Source organism: Biomphalaria glabrata, chromosome 16 (assembly GCF_947242115.1).
Source record: "Biomphalaria glabrata chromosome 16, xgBioGlab47.1, whole genome shotgun sequence".
Lineage (NCBI taxonomy): Eukaryota > Metazoa > Mollusca > Gastropoda > Planorbidae > Biomphalaria > Biomphalaria glabrata.
The window spans coordinates 11,990,686-12,004,057 of record NC_074726.1 but is presented as its reverse complement, the minus strand read 5'-3'; the positions used below and the strand labels follow the sequence as shown (position 1 = coordinate 12,004,057).

Genomic DNA, 13,372 nt, shown 5'->3' with positions numbered 1-13,372 from the left:
CATATTCCTTTAATCTACCAGGCAGACCATGCGGGACACGCCATTTATGCAATGGTCACTTGAGGCACGGCACCTGGACGTTGAAAATGGGGATGATCTCGCAACCCCTTAGGCACCCACACGGGAGTTTTGTTTCGCTACCTTTCGGCCTAATTGTCCCCTCTCACGAACGTTTCTACCCGGGCGCCTCGGTTAGGCAGGGTAGCTTGCCCGGGTGCCACCAAGCACCAGTATTTTCCATGGTTGATTTATAATAAAGAAGTTGAATTGCTTAAATGATTGAAACAGAGAGAGAGAGAGAGAGAGAGAGAGAGAAAGAGGGAATGAGAGAGAATGGAGGAGATAATCAGAGAGAGAAAGGCAAGAGGAGAAAGGCAAAGAGAGAAAGATAGAGAAGGAGAGAGAGGAAGAGAGGGGGGGGGAGAAAGGAAGTAGAGAGGAAGTAGTAAATCTGTGGCTAAGGTGATTTCAATCGTTTGGCTCTCTGTCAAGAGCCTCGAGCTAAGAGCTTACCAATTGTGTTTGCTGAGCATCTGAATGCAGCTGCGCCTCTACCACCCACCCCCACCTCAAGTGGTCAATAAGAGAGATTGGACCAAGTGCACTGAGCTTGCTTTTATGCATGAAAGATATAAGATATAAACGCTGTTTAAACAAGAGCGAGAGAGATAGCAAGGAGAAAGAGAGGACGGATGGAGAGCAAGAGAGACATAAACAGAGAGGGGGTGAAGAGAGAGAGAGAGAGAGAGAGAGAGAGTGAGAGAGAGAGAGAGAGAGAGAGAGAAAGAGAGAGAGAGAGAGAGAGAGAGAAAGAAAGAGAGAGAGAGAGAGAGAGAAAGAAAGAGAGAGAGAGAGAGAGAGAGAGAGAGAGAGAGAGAGAGGAACGGAGAGTTAGAGAAATTGTTATATCTCTAGAGAGAAGATTTTGACGTTTTTTATCTCTCTATTTTCACTCCAGCTGCTGCAGATTGGGAAATCCTGAAAGAAAATTATACACTTCAATTAGCCATCGTTGGTTTTATATTCTTCGTCCTGGTAGTCTTGTTACTTGCGAGACTTCTGAGGAAAAAGACACCTCCACCCCAGAGTGTGGTTGCTGTAGGTGGAGGTGGGTGATATCTGTCCATTTGATCTTTTCATCGCTTCATTTTTTTAAGTATTTTGTTTTGGGATAAATGTAACACTCCATCCATTACTTCATATATTGAACTGCTGACACTACGGAAATAAAGCTTTAAAGAAAACAACAATGTTGGTCGATTCCATTTTTCCCTATGCGTGTAAGTTTTATGTTGATGTTCATGTTGCTTGAGTGTACGTGTGTAATAGAATAATTGTATTTGTACTAGTGTTTATATTTGAGCAGCAAGAGTTAGTGTTCTTTGATCAGTGTGAGTAACGTCCTTGGAACTGTTAAAGCAAGATGGCGACAATTGAAACAGCTTAATGGGGGAAAAGTATCATCTCAAGGGTTTGGTTTTAAAATAAATACGTTTTCAGAACTAGCGATTTTTTGTTGTTGTGGGGGGGGGGGGCGTTGTCAATGTACGGGGGTAAGGCGACCTTAAAACTCACAGCCCGCTTCCTTTCACGTGCTCTAAGGAAGTATATCTCAGCATGGTTCTTTATCCATGGGGTGTCTTATTCGGAATTAGGTTTGTGCGAAATGTCCGTCTGTCCCACTCAGATGGCTGGCTTGACGTGCGGTTTGCGCGCTGGACTGTCGTTTCGATTTATCGATTGTCCCTGGTTCAAACCCTGCCCATTCCCATCCCCAGTCGTACTGTGGGAGGTTTGGACTAGGAAGTAAACTATTCTCAACTCTGAAGGAAACATTTTTGTTTGTTTATAATAAGGTTAGGATTAGGGTTGTATTCGAGTCCGAAGATTAGTGAGGAATGCAGTATTTCCGGTGGATGCGCAGCCCCAACTATGACCTACATATTTTGCCACATCCAGGGCATTGTCCGCCGGTGGTCGATTTAGATTTTCTTCTCGCCGTCTGCGTCTGTCCTCGGCAGCGGATTTTCTTTCAAATGTGTATCACGCGGTCATCGTGAGTGACCTCCAGCTGTCACGTTATGACACCGCATGCAACCATGTAATCTCTTCTATGTCAGCTAAGGCAAGTTGGCGCTTAAGCTGGTCTTTGATGCGTTTCCATGGGGCGCTTCTGTTACGTCGACCACCTTTTAGCTCACCAAAAAAAAAAAAAAGACTGCATTTGGCATACGTTCGTCTCCCATACGGGATACGTGCCCTGCCCAGCGTAACAGTCGGACCATAAGAAGCTTCTTATGTTTGTTTCTAGAGACTAAGCATTCACTTTGTATGTAAACTTCACGCACATCAAATTTTCGTAGTCAATCCCCCCCCCACACACACACCTCTCGGATGGAATCCAGTTGACGACTAGAGTCTTTGTTTCCTATTAAATTATCTTATGTTGAGATATAAACAAAAAATCTTATGTTGAGAAAAACAAGCATTGAGACCGAGGCTTACCAGACACGTTCAACCCCATTGGAGGACATTAAAGGGACAAAACTTTACAAAGGAGGATGAAAATAAAAAGTGAACGTGGAAAACTTGAAAGTATCGAATGAAACATGTTAGTAAGTCCTGTTGATCATGTTTCTCAGACGAAGTGACTTTGTTCAACTTCATCTTTCCCACAAAACAAACAAAAGTATGCAACTCCATGTCGGATATTTGCTTTCAATAGTTTTTATTAGGAACAAAATCGTTTTCCTTGGGGTTTTCCTTGGGGTAATGTTAATCAAAAATCTTGTTATTTCTATCAGGACGGAATAATGGAATCCACCTGACCGTATGACTTTAAAGAAGAAAATACTTTAACTCTTTCTCTCCGTAATTATTTTTCTACGTTTCGACGGAATTCTTCACTTTGCTCATTTACTATCTCACTAGCCTGTTATGATTAAGATTCAATAACTTTGTTGTTTGTTATCAGAAAGTGTTTTATTTGGTATAGAATGAAAGGGAAATGCATGCTCTTTTTATATACACACAAAGTAAAGTTTATAAAATTAAACATTAATTTAATTTAATGAGATCAAATCAACGTTGGCATCGTCAATTAGGTGAGTTTGAGTTAATATACTTTTTTACACATCATTTCTTTGTTGTAAGGTAGTCCACTGAGCTGATCATAAAGCCCAGTTTCAAGTCAAAGCTCACTACAAGGACTTTATTCAACCGCGAAATATGTGTGAATATTTTAGACAAGCAATGAATTGCACTGAAGCCTTGTTTAACTCTATATCTCCGTAATTATTTTTTCCACGTTTCGACGGAATTCTTCAGTTTACTCAGGACTATGTCACTCCCCTGTTGTGATTAAGCTTCAATAGCTTTGTCGTTTGTCATCAGAAAATGTTTTATGGGGTTTAGAATTAGAAATGAAGTTTATAAATTTAAACATTTATTTAATTTAACGTGGTCAAATCAACGATGGTCTCGTCAATAAGGAGAGAAAGAGTTAATATGATAAATTAACAACTTGTGCTCTCTACGATCATCACACACGAACGTTTTATCAGCTTTAAATTCAGATATAGTCCAGTCGTTCCTTCTTAGCATTTTGGACCTATTTTCATTCACGTTTAATAAAAGAATATAGTCCAACATCATGAGTATCAACTTTTTCCGTAGTGCATAGCAATTTTAAAAATTGTGTAACCTTAAACAGTCGTAAATAAACACACTTCACATGTCACAGAACAAGCTTTAATTATTTATACATAATTTATTAGTAAAAATTTTGCAACTTAGTAAAGTAAGTACAAACATTTTTATTATTATTATTTAAAAAAAGACTATGCGCCTAGTGCAAATTATAAACAGATGATTATGTCACTGTCATAGAGATATTACTGCCACTCAAATGATTTAGACACATTCGCAAGGTAATTCTGTCTCTTGTTATACCGTCAATGTCGTAAAAAAGATTCAGTCACTGTCATACAGACGGTTCTGTCACTGTTATAGAAATGATTTTGTCACTGTCAAACATTTGATACTTACAATGCTATACATATGATTCTGTCACCGTCATTCAGGTGATATGTTCCCGCCATGCAGATGATTTCGTCACACTGTCACACAGATAATTCTGTCACTGTCACACGGATGATTCTAGTTAATAGAAATGATCAAGTCACACTGTCATCCATCACGATTCTCTCATCTTTGTCTTTCAAGTCAAAATAGTCATTCAATAGTAATTACTTTGTCCCCCCCCCCCCCAAAAAAAAAAAATCAATAAATGAAAAGCCTGGCTATGTTTACTGTATATACAAAAAGTTTATTCGAACATTCTCTGTTATGAAGAAATGTTTCTAAAGCTGTTCTACATTCATATGTCATTGGTCGGTTTCTTGCTAGCAAAATGTACGATTCGCATAAAAGAACCTTGCTATAGATGCTTTTCTCATTCAACAGGTATTGTCGCAGGCACAGGTGTTTTTTTACGAAGCAGAAATGCCAGAGCAAGTGTGATAAGAATAAACAGGGCGATACAAATGACAATTATGGACGTTGACGAACTGTTTGCTTCTGCTTCATTATTGTTTGTGGAAGCTGCTGTAGGAAGTAAATAAACATTAATATCGATCTATCTATCTATCTATCAATCAATCAATCAATCAATCAATCAATCAATCTATCTATCTGTCTATCTGTTTGTCTGTCTAACTGGCTGTCTGTATATCTGTCTGTCTATCTATCTGACTGTCTATATGGCTGTCTGTCTATCTATCAGTAAAATACTAAGACTAAGACTAAAACTAAGACTGCTATATTTATCCTTACGGAAATTTGTTGTGATTACAAGGACTCGTTTCTCATATCAAGACAACACAACAGAAAAATACACATAAATACAACAGACACAACATAAAGAGTTCATTCAGTGACTACACACAGGTATCTTGGTGCATGTCATGTTCCCTGACCAATGAGTGGCGGTGATAGAGTCTGACCGAGTGAGGTACGAACGAGTTTTTGTACCGCTCCGTTCTTGTTTTGATTGACAGCAGTCGCCCACTTCGCGACGACCTGACGTAGTTCTGATGGAGCGGTTGGCCGTTGTCTTCCAAGATTTTTTCAATTTTTCTTAGGCACTTTTGTTTTAAAAAGTTCTTTTAAATGTGGTAATGTTGTGAGTGTAATTGTTGATGCTTTTTTAATGATGTTTTCAAGACGTTGCAATTGTTTAGATGAAGCGTTGCTTTGCCAACAAGTTATTCCTTATGTTAGCAGATTTTGTATAGTCGCGCCGTAAAAAGTCTCAAAGGATATTCTTGTTTAGTTTAAAGCTATTAAGTTTGTATAGAAAAAGGGTCGCTGGGCTGTTTTCTTTGTCAGAGTTCCAAGGTGGTCTTCCCATGAAAGCTTGTTGTTGATGATAACGCCTAGATATTTATATACCTTTACTTGTTCTATAGATGTAGTGTTTATTTGCAGTTCACGTATAGTTTGTTTTTTCTTTCTAAAATATATTATAAGTTCTTTAGTTTTTGTGACATTCAGTTCTAGAAAGTTGTCGGTGCACCAGTTTGTAAACTCTTCTATCGAGCTTCGATACTGAGTTTCGTCTCCTGAAATATGACCGACTATGGCAGTATCATCAGCGTATTTAATGAGTTTAACTGAGTCATAGATGCTTCTTATGTAATTAGTGTAAAGAGTATACAGTACAGGAGAAAGTACATAACCTTGTGGAGCACCCGTACATAGTACTCGAGTTGACTATTTGGTGTTGTTGACTTTAACATACTGGGGCCGTTGGGTTAAAAAGTTTAAAACCCATGCTTGTAAGTAATGGCTTACATTTAAGTTACTCAGTTTGTTTATCACTAGATGTGGCTGTATGGTATTACCTTGCCACTATAGAAACAAGTAGCACTAAACAGTGTAACTGTCTTACCAAGTAATTACCTAATGAGACACTTTGGGCATTGCAACGTAACTATAAAAAATATTTAGAGAGGAGTAGGCAGGGGAGAAAGAGAGAGAAAGAGAGAGGCTGACCATTTTGGACAACGCATAGACATGCGCAGAAACCTGCCACCCCAACAGGCTTAAGGGAATGACGACCTTTTTCAACTACAAAAGCATTTCTCATCAAACATGACCTTAGACCAGCGTGTCAACTCTTTATTGACCTCCACCTCTCACCCTGACCTTCTTTTTAAGTATCTGCCAATGATTTCCTCGATTGGAATTGTTCCAGATAGGAGTCATTTGAGCATTACGTCTTTCATATTTTAGTCTATATCATCATCTTATTATCTCGGCCTGCGGTCCCGTCTCGCGCAAAGAAACCACCAACCAGTTTCCTCCAGGCGTCCTGATTCTGGGCGAATCTCCCCAAACATTGTGTCCAGCTGCTTGGCATCTTCTTGCAAATATGTGATATGCATGATCGAGAGGCTAAGTGCGCTTGAACTTGGCTTGGCTACCTATGAATGGGGCTCGAGGTTCAACACCTGCGCAGATTTGTGTTCACTGATCGCCTAAAGGCAGCACGGAAAAACCTTTCTCCCAGATACCCCCTTCCCTCAACCGTTCCACAAATGAGATTGGACCATAGCGCACTGGGCATGCTATAAGCATGAAACGTAGCGCCATACAAAAGCTATAATTTAAATCTCAGCGACATGTATTTCTGAGATGTCCCCCTGTTTCTTTGTGAACTCCAGGTGAGGGTCTGTCTAGTGACGTAGAATGCAGGGTTTTGAAAAGTGTGGCCTATCTATAGCCAGCGCCTCCAAAGACTATCTTTGCTTAAATGTTAATCTCAAACTCTAATTCGTAACGTAACTGCTATGCAGTGCTTGTGTTTCTACAGTAAAGGTGGGAAGACGTTAGCGATTGGTTGGGAATGATGCAAGACAGGTGTCAATGTAGTCATTCGGTCTTAGTTACGAAAAACGACTCTAGATCGTGAGACTAAAAAGTAGTGTTATTGTAGTGAGTTAGATTTTGTTAAAAAAAAAGTGTACTAAAGACTAGTACATTTATTTGATCTAATATCAAACTGATTCTGTCAATATTATTATTATAAAAGTTATATTTAGTACAGTTCACAAAAAAGCTACTTAAGTCATTTCAAGTTTATTAAAGACATAATACACCTACAGTGGATCAGTTGTCCACCAGCGGATTGATACTAAAAGTCAACGATCGTCAACAGCAGTAACGTTGTTCACATTGCCACCGTTTGAAAATTTTCCCTTTCAGACCGTGTGGTCTATAGGGCAGATGATGTAGAGGTCATCTGTTTCTGTAACCTACGGTTAACAAGGGTGTTATGTGGCCAGCACAACGACCAACCGTCTTTACTTTTCACCAACTTATGTCAGGTACCCATTAGAGCTGCGTGGACTCAGAGGCGACATAAGATCCCAAAATTAAAAACCTCAGTCTTCAACAGGATTCGAACCTGGACCCCCCCCCGGCTCTGGAGCCAAGCGCTTTACCGCTCAGCCACTGCGCCTCCTGTCAAGGACCTTGCTCTATCCATTCTTTCATGACTTTATCTAATTGGGGAACATGTTAAAGGGCATTAAAACAATAAAATACATAAGTTGAAGTCAAACACACAGAATCATATTTTTACAGAGATATCCATCTTTAGATTTAAACAAAAAAACAGTTTTGAATAAGCGTACACTAGTCTTCTAATATATCAGGAACAAAACGTCAGATGCCAAAACGGTGAAGCAATAGCATCCTGCTTTAAAGTGAAAACTTGTTATGAAAATCGGTGCAGACTGCTGTCGATCTAAAGAAAAACGTCTCGCAGCAACTAGACCAATTTGGCTTTTTTTTTACTTATGCTAGAGTAATGACCATGATGTACATGTCTTTCAGTAACTAAACCAATTTGACTTATGCTAGAACAATGTCCATGACTTAGACCTCTTTTAGTAACTATACCAAATTTGACATATACTAATGCTAGAAAAATGACAATGACTTGGATGTCTTGCAGTAACTAGACCAAAATTGACTTAATACTTAAGCTAATCAATGACCACGACTTACCAGACATGCAATCATCTCCTATGAATCCTTTCTTGCATCCGTTAATACAATTGAGTGAGACTTGCTCACATAGTTCTTCCATGCAATTAGTACAGTCTAATAGAAGAAAGTGTTTTCAATAGATCAGTTCATTTAATCGGTCAGTAGTTCTAAATGTATGCACATAAATACTAATTAGACTATGTAGATCAACTGCAAAGATAAAAATGGAGAGGACGCGTTAAGGACGACTACATGATTGCAAATGGCGTGGTGTACACAACAGAATTAGAAAGAAAGGTTTCAAATGTTTCTGCCTCTGGTGCTGCCTCTGGTGGTACGTCTGGTGGCTAGTCAAATGTAAAGGTGCTGGGAAGGGAGAGGCGACATAATCTAAAAAAAAAGGGCTAAAATATAAATAATACGTATATACTATTAAGTGAAGAATTTGTATACAAATTGTATGATTTTTCTGCCATACTTTGCGCCCACCGCCCCACTCCGCCCTAGATCGCCATTGACCAGAGGTGACTTGTGGCTCTGAAATGATTTGTTATTGTCTTCCGTGGTCCAACTTACTTGTAGTACAGTTCATGTCTCCATAGCCTGGTATACATCCATTTGTACACGAAGCATTGAGCAGATCACACATCCCGTTCTGGCAGTTCTTTGGACACTCTGTCAGTGATTGAAAGAAACACTAAACTATCTATCTATCTATCTATCTATCTATCCATCTATCTTTCTGTCAACCTGTCAATCTGTCTATCTATCTATCTATCTATCTATCTATCTATCTATCTATCTATCTATCTATCTATTATCAATCAATCAATCAATCGATCTCTATCTCTCTATCTATTTATCTATTTATCATTCTATTTATCTATTATCAATCAATCAATCAATCTCTAACTATCTATCTATCTATTTATCTATTTAAGTTTTTCATCAATCGATATATTAATTACTATATCTATCGATCTATCTACTATCAATCTATCAATGTATCTATCTATCTAAAAACAATCAATCAACCAATCAATAATCTCTATCTATTATCTATCTATCTATTTATTTATCTATCATTTATGTTTCTATCAATCAATCAACAAATCAATCAACCAATCAATAATCTCTATCTATTATCTATCTATCTATCTATCTATCTATCTATCTATCTATCTATCAATCAATCTATCTATCTATCTATCTATCTATTATCAATCAATCTATATCTATCTATCTATTTATCTATTTATCATTCTATTTATCTATTATCAATCAATAAATCAATCAATCTCTATCTATTATCTATCTATCTATTTATCTATTTATGTTTTTCATCAATCGATATATTAATTACTATATCTATCGATCTATCTACTATCAATCTATCAATGTATCTATCTATCTAAAAACAATCAATCAACCAATCAATAATCTCTATCTATTATCTATCTATCTATCTATCTATTTATTTATCTATCATTTATGTTTCTATCAATCAATCAATAAATCAATCTTTCGATCAATCTATCATTTATGTTTCTATTAATCAATCAATAAATCAATATATCGATCAATCTATCTATCATTTATGTTTCTATCAATCAATAAATAAATCAATCAATAATCTCTATCTATTATCTATCTATTTATTTAGCTATCATTTATGTTTCTATCAATCAATCAATAAATCAATCAACCAATCAATAATCTCTATCTATTATCTATCTTTTTATTTATCTATCATTTATGTTTCTATCAATCAATCAATAAATCAATCTTTCGATCAATCTATCATTTATGTTTCTATTAATCAATCAACAAATCAATATATCGATCAATCTATCATTTATGTTTCTATCAATCAATAAATAAATCAATCTATCTACTATCAATTAATCAATCAATTTATCTATCTATCTATTTATCTATCTATCTATCTATCTATCTATCTATCTAATATCTATCTAGATTTATATCACTCTAATCTATCTTTCTAAGATTACATTAAGTACAGCTTTTTTTTTTTGTGTTTTAAATTTGAAACAAGTTTGGTGCCAACCAATGTCACACTCTGCTCCGACAAATCCTTTTTCACATCCGTCAGGGCATTTACCATCTTGTACATTGCACGTCATCTTCCCTTTGCAATGCCCGCTACAGGCTGAAAGTGAGGAACAACTTCTGCTATAGTGATGTACAATGAACACGTTACATTATGATATCGTTTTTAAACATAATACATACGATTTTTCTATTTCACGAAACAACTAACATGCGTGAGAATGTGTTTTGGCTCTTAATGACTAACGAATGATGGATTTAAAAAGAACCCCTTGGTTTGTTTGTTTGGCGATAGGGGTACTAAAAGGTCGATGTAAACAAGATTACAAAGAGAGTTTTGTGTTATCACACAAACTCAGGGGCCGCCCCCGTCGAATTCATCCGTGGACTAGGAATATAGACGCATATAAACCCTAACCCTATACACGCATATCAACCCTAACCCTATACACGCATATAAAGGTAACAATTACCTTCTGTACAGTAAAAGCCGTGGTAGCCATCCATACAGCCTGATAAACATTGTCCATCGATAACATCACATTCTCCAGAACCACCACAGGATTTGCTGCATGCTTTGGATGACAAAAATAGATACCCGTTTTCTTGGTATCGGAATGTATAGCAAAGTTTTGTTCTAAACTTTTCTAAGAATTAAAGAAACGTACTTTTCTATTCTAAGAATTAACTAGACGTACTTTTCTATTGTAAGAAATACGGAGATGTACTTTTCTATTCTAAAAATTACGGAGATGTACTTTTCTATTCTAAGAAATGTTTTAAAAAAAGTTTGTAAAATATTTCACGTGTTTCGGATATTTCTTAAGAGTTGAAGATGAGTTTACTTCCTAGTCCAAACCTCCCGCAGGACGACGGGGGATGGCAGCTGGCAGGGTGTGAACTTGGGACCATCGACAAGTCTGAAAGACAGTCCAGCGCATACCGCACGACCAGGCATGCGTACATTTCTGTTCTAAGTATTACGAATTCTGTTTTTTTTTTGTTTCAGTGTTTTTTTTTGATAATAATGATTTTATATGTCTGATTGTGTAAGGACACATACTTTTCTGTCCTAAAAAGTAAGTAGACAAATATATCTCATCAAGAACAACTAAAGAAAAAACCAACGTGACAATACCCATGGTGAAATTGTTAGCAAGCGCTCAACGGTTCGGCCAACGTTTTACTATCATCAGATGTTTAAAAGTTAAGCAAATGCTAAACAGTGTGATGTGGTCTGCACACCAAGGTTAACGATGAAATATAAACAGGATGTATTGTTTTACATAGCTTCTGGTAGGTTCTAGTTTCTAAACAGAGGTGTATTTAATGAAGGGAGTTTAATTACACGTGAATTTTGAAAATTGCGTTTCCTTTACTAAAAGATTCAATTAAATTCATTATTAATGAAAAGGAGTCAGAAGACCGCGAGTCGTGTTTTGAAAAGGTCGCGCACTTTTCTTGTCCAAATTTTGAACTTAGTTTAGTTTAGGAACGCACTATAGTAGACTGACTGATAACGGACATTTTAAAGTGAATACGTTGGGGTTAAGGATCAGTGTAGACCAGGGGTGGGCAACCTTTTTCTATCGAGGGCCGCATTAAAATTTTGTTAGGAATAGAGGGACGCATATATATATTTAATATGTACTTAAACTGAGAAAAATACAGAAGCTAGCTATTTCACAATTGTACTTAATTCTAAATCTACATACATATCTAATGGACCTCATTCACCAATCGTAAACAAACAACATTTAGTCACGTGATTCTATATATCTTCTATACAAATAATGTAATACATAAAGGCAGTCACGTGATACGTTTTTTTTTCATTATTTTATCAATATTATGACGTGGCTAAATGTGTTTATTTACGTTTGGTGAATGAGTTCCATTGTTTTACACTACCAATTGAGAAACCACAACAATAGTTACATCCTAACATTTCACCATAAATGGACAGTTCTACCTAATGTGAAGTATTTAAATGTTTACACTCGTGCATAATGTTGTGGAACTGTGGAACCAGCTTACTACCGGTACTTGTTATCATGGTGACTTTCAAATTAAAGTCAGCATTGACATTTTTTTAAATGGTGTTTTTTTCTAAACAAAAAAGTTCTTGCTCACAGATTTATGTAAACCCAAATAATCCAAAGTTGTTTTTTTTTTTTTTTTTTTTTTTGGGGGGGGGGGGGGGGGTAATGTGGAAATGCAGCACCCATACAACTCCCGCAGAAGAACTGACTTGAATTTCTTTTTCAGGTCATAATTTGCTTGAAAGTACGTTCTCTCAGCTTCTGCACTAAATGGTGAGCTGAATGTATTGAAAATTGGTTCCAAATTCTTGACGTTTTAAAATTCGCTTTAAAATTCCACAAAGAATCCAAATAATTTCTTTTCCACCATTTCACTAGATATAGTTTTACATTTCAGCAAAGGAAGAAAATGACAAAACCTGTTTTCACTTGCTGGAGAAACGAGAAAGCTTTGTTGGAAAAGATTTAACATGCACATACATTTCATGTGCCAACAACCCATTGCAAAACTTCCGATGAAAAACATGATGTCTGTCTTTCACATGATGTCTGTCTTTCACATGATGTCTGTCTTTCACATGATGTCTGTCTTTCACATGATGTCTGTCTTTCACTCTTCATTAGAAATATTTTTTTTTTAAAAGCCACAGTCATAACACATTTTTCCATGAGTTCCCATATTCTTTTCAAAACCTTGCACATGTTAAGCTACTACTGTGGTATAGTACCAAACATCAGAAAGTTTTGTTCCAAATCTTAAAGTACTTCTCGGAACTGCCAGTTGTTAAGACCCTAAGCTAGGATAAGTTGATCGATGAGATAATTGGATCAATAATATGTTTGATTTTAATGCAATTTTGCGCAGACATTCCAGTGTAAAGAATTTATGATTGGGAATGGGATATTGTTCATTAATTTTATTTACAAACTTCAGTTTTTCTCAATCAATGCACGGGCTCCATTAGTTGTTAAACTCGCCATCTTGTTTTATGCCAACTCAAGACTTTCAACATAGTTCTTCATAGCATTGAATGAATGTTTTGACATATTGCCAATTAGAATAATATTTGTTTATTCTAATTTTTTAGAATGACATATAGGCAGTGTTTCTCTAGCCTCTTCATCATAAGAATTGCAAGTTTCAATAAATTATATAGACATTTTTAAAATTATATATGCATTTCTTATATGTATAATATGTGGGC

The 13,372-nt window shown here is 36.5% G+C and overlaps 2 protein-coding genes across 16 annotated transcripts in view; one reads left to right on the top strand and one right to left on the bottom strand.

Annotated features, from left to right (window-relative positions):
- The window catches only part of LOC106061385 (uncharacterized), a 32,869-nt gene extending 31,628 nt beyond the window's left edge, over window positions 1-1,241 (top strand). For all 6 annotated transcript variants that reach the window (XM_056014800.1, XM_056014797.1, XM_056014802.1 and 3 more), the window contains one exon: window positions 959-1,241. In XM_056014800.1, coding sequence (XP_055870775.1) covers window positions 959-1,116 — 158 coding nt within the window. In that variant the 3' untranslated portion in view covers window positions 1,117-1,241. The remainder of the gene's footprint in view (window positions 1-958) is intronic.
- Window positions 1,242-3,749: 2,508 nt separating this feature from the next.
- LOC106061386 (multiple epidermal growth factor-like domains protein 10) overlaps window positions 3,750-13,372 on the bottom strand; it is a 61,376-nt gene continuing 51,753 nt past the window's right edge. For 6 of the 10 annotated variants that reach the window (XM_056013642.1, XM_056013646.1, XM_056013650.1 and 3 more), the window contains 5 exons: window positions 10,599-10,700; window positions 10,124-10,225; window positions 8,632-8,730; window positions 8,074-8,169; window positions 3,750-4,605 (listed from right to left, as the gene is read on the bottom strand). In XM_056013642.1, the coding sequence (XP_055869617.1) occupies window positions 4,454-4,605; window positions 8,074-8,169; window positions 8,632-8,730; window positions 10,124-10,225; window positions 10,599-10,700 (551 nt within the window). In that variant the 3' untranslated portion in view covers window positions 3,750-4,453. The remainder of the gene's footprint in view (window positions 4,606-8,073; window positions 8,170-8,631; window positions 8,731-10,123; window positions 10,226-10,598; window positions 10,701-13,372) is intronic. The other 4 variants (XM_056013643.1, XM_056013644.1, XM_056013647.1 and 1 more) reach the window with 4 other exon arrangements.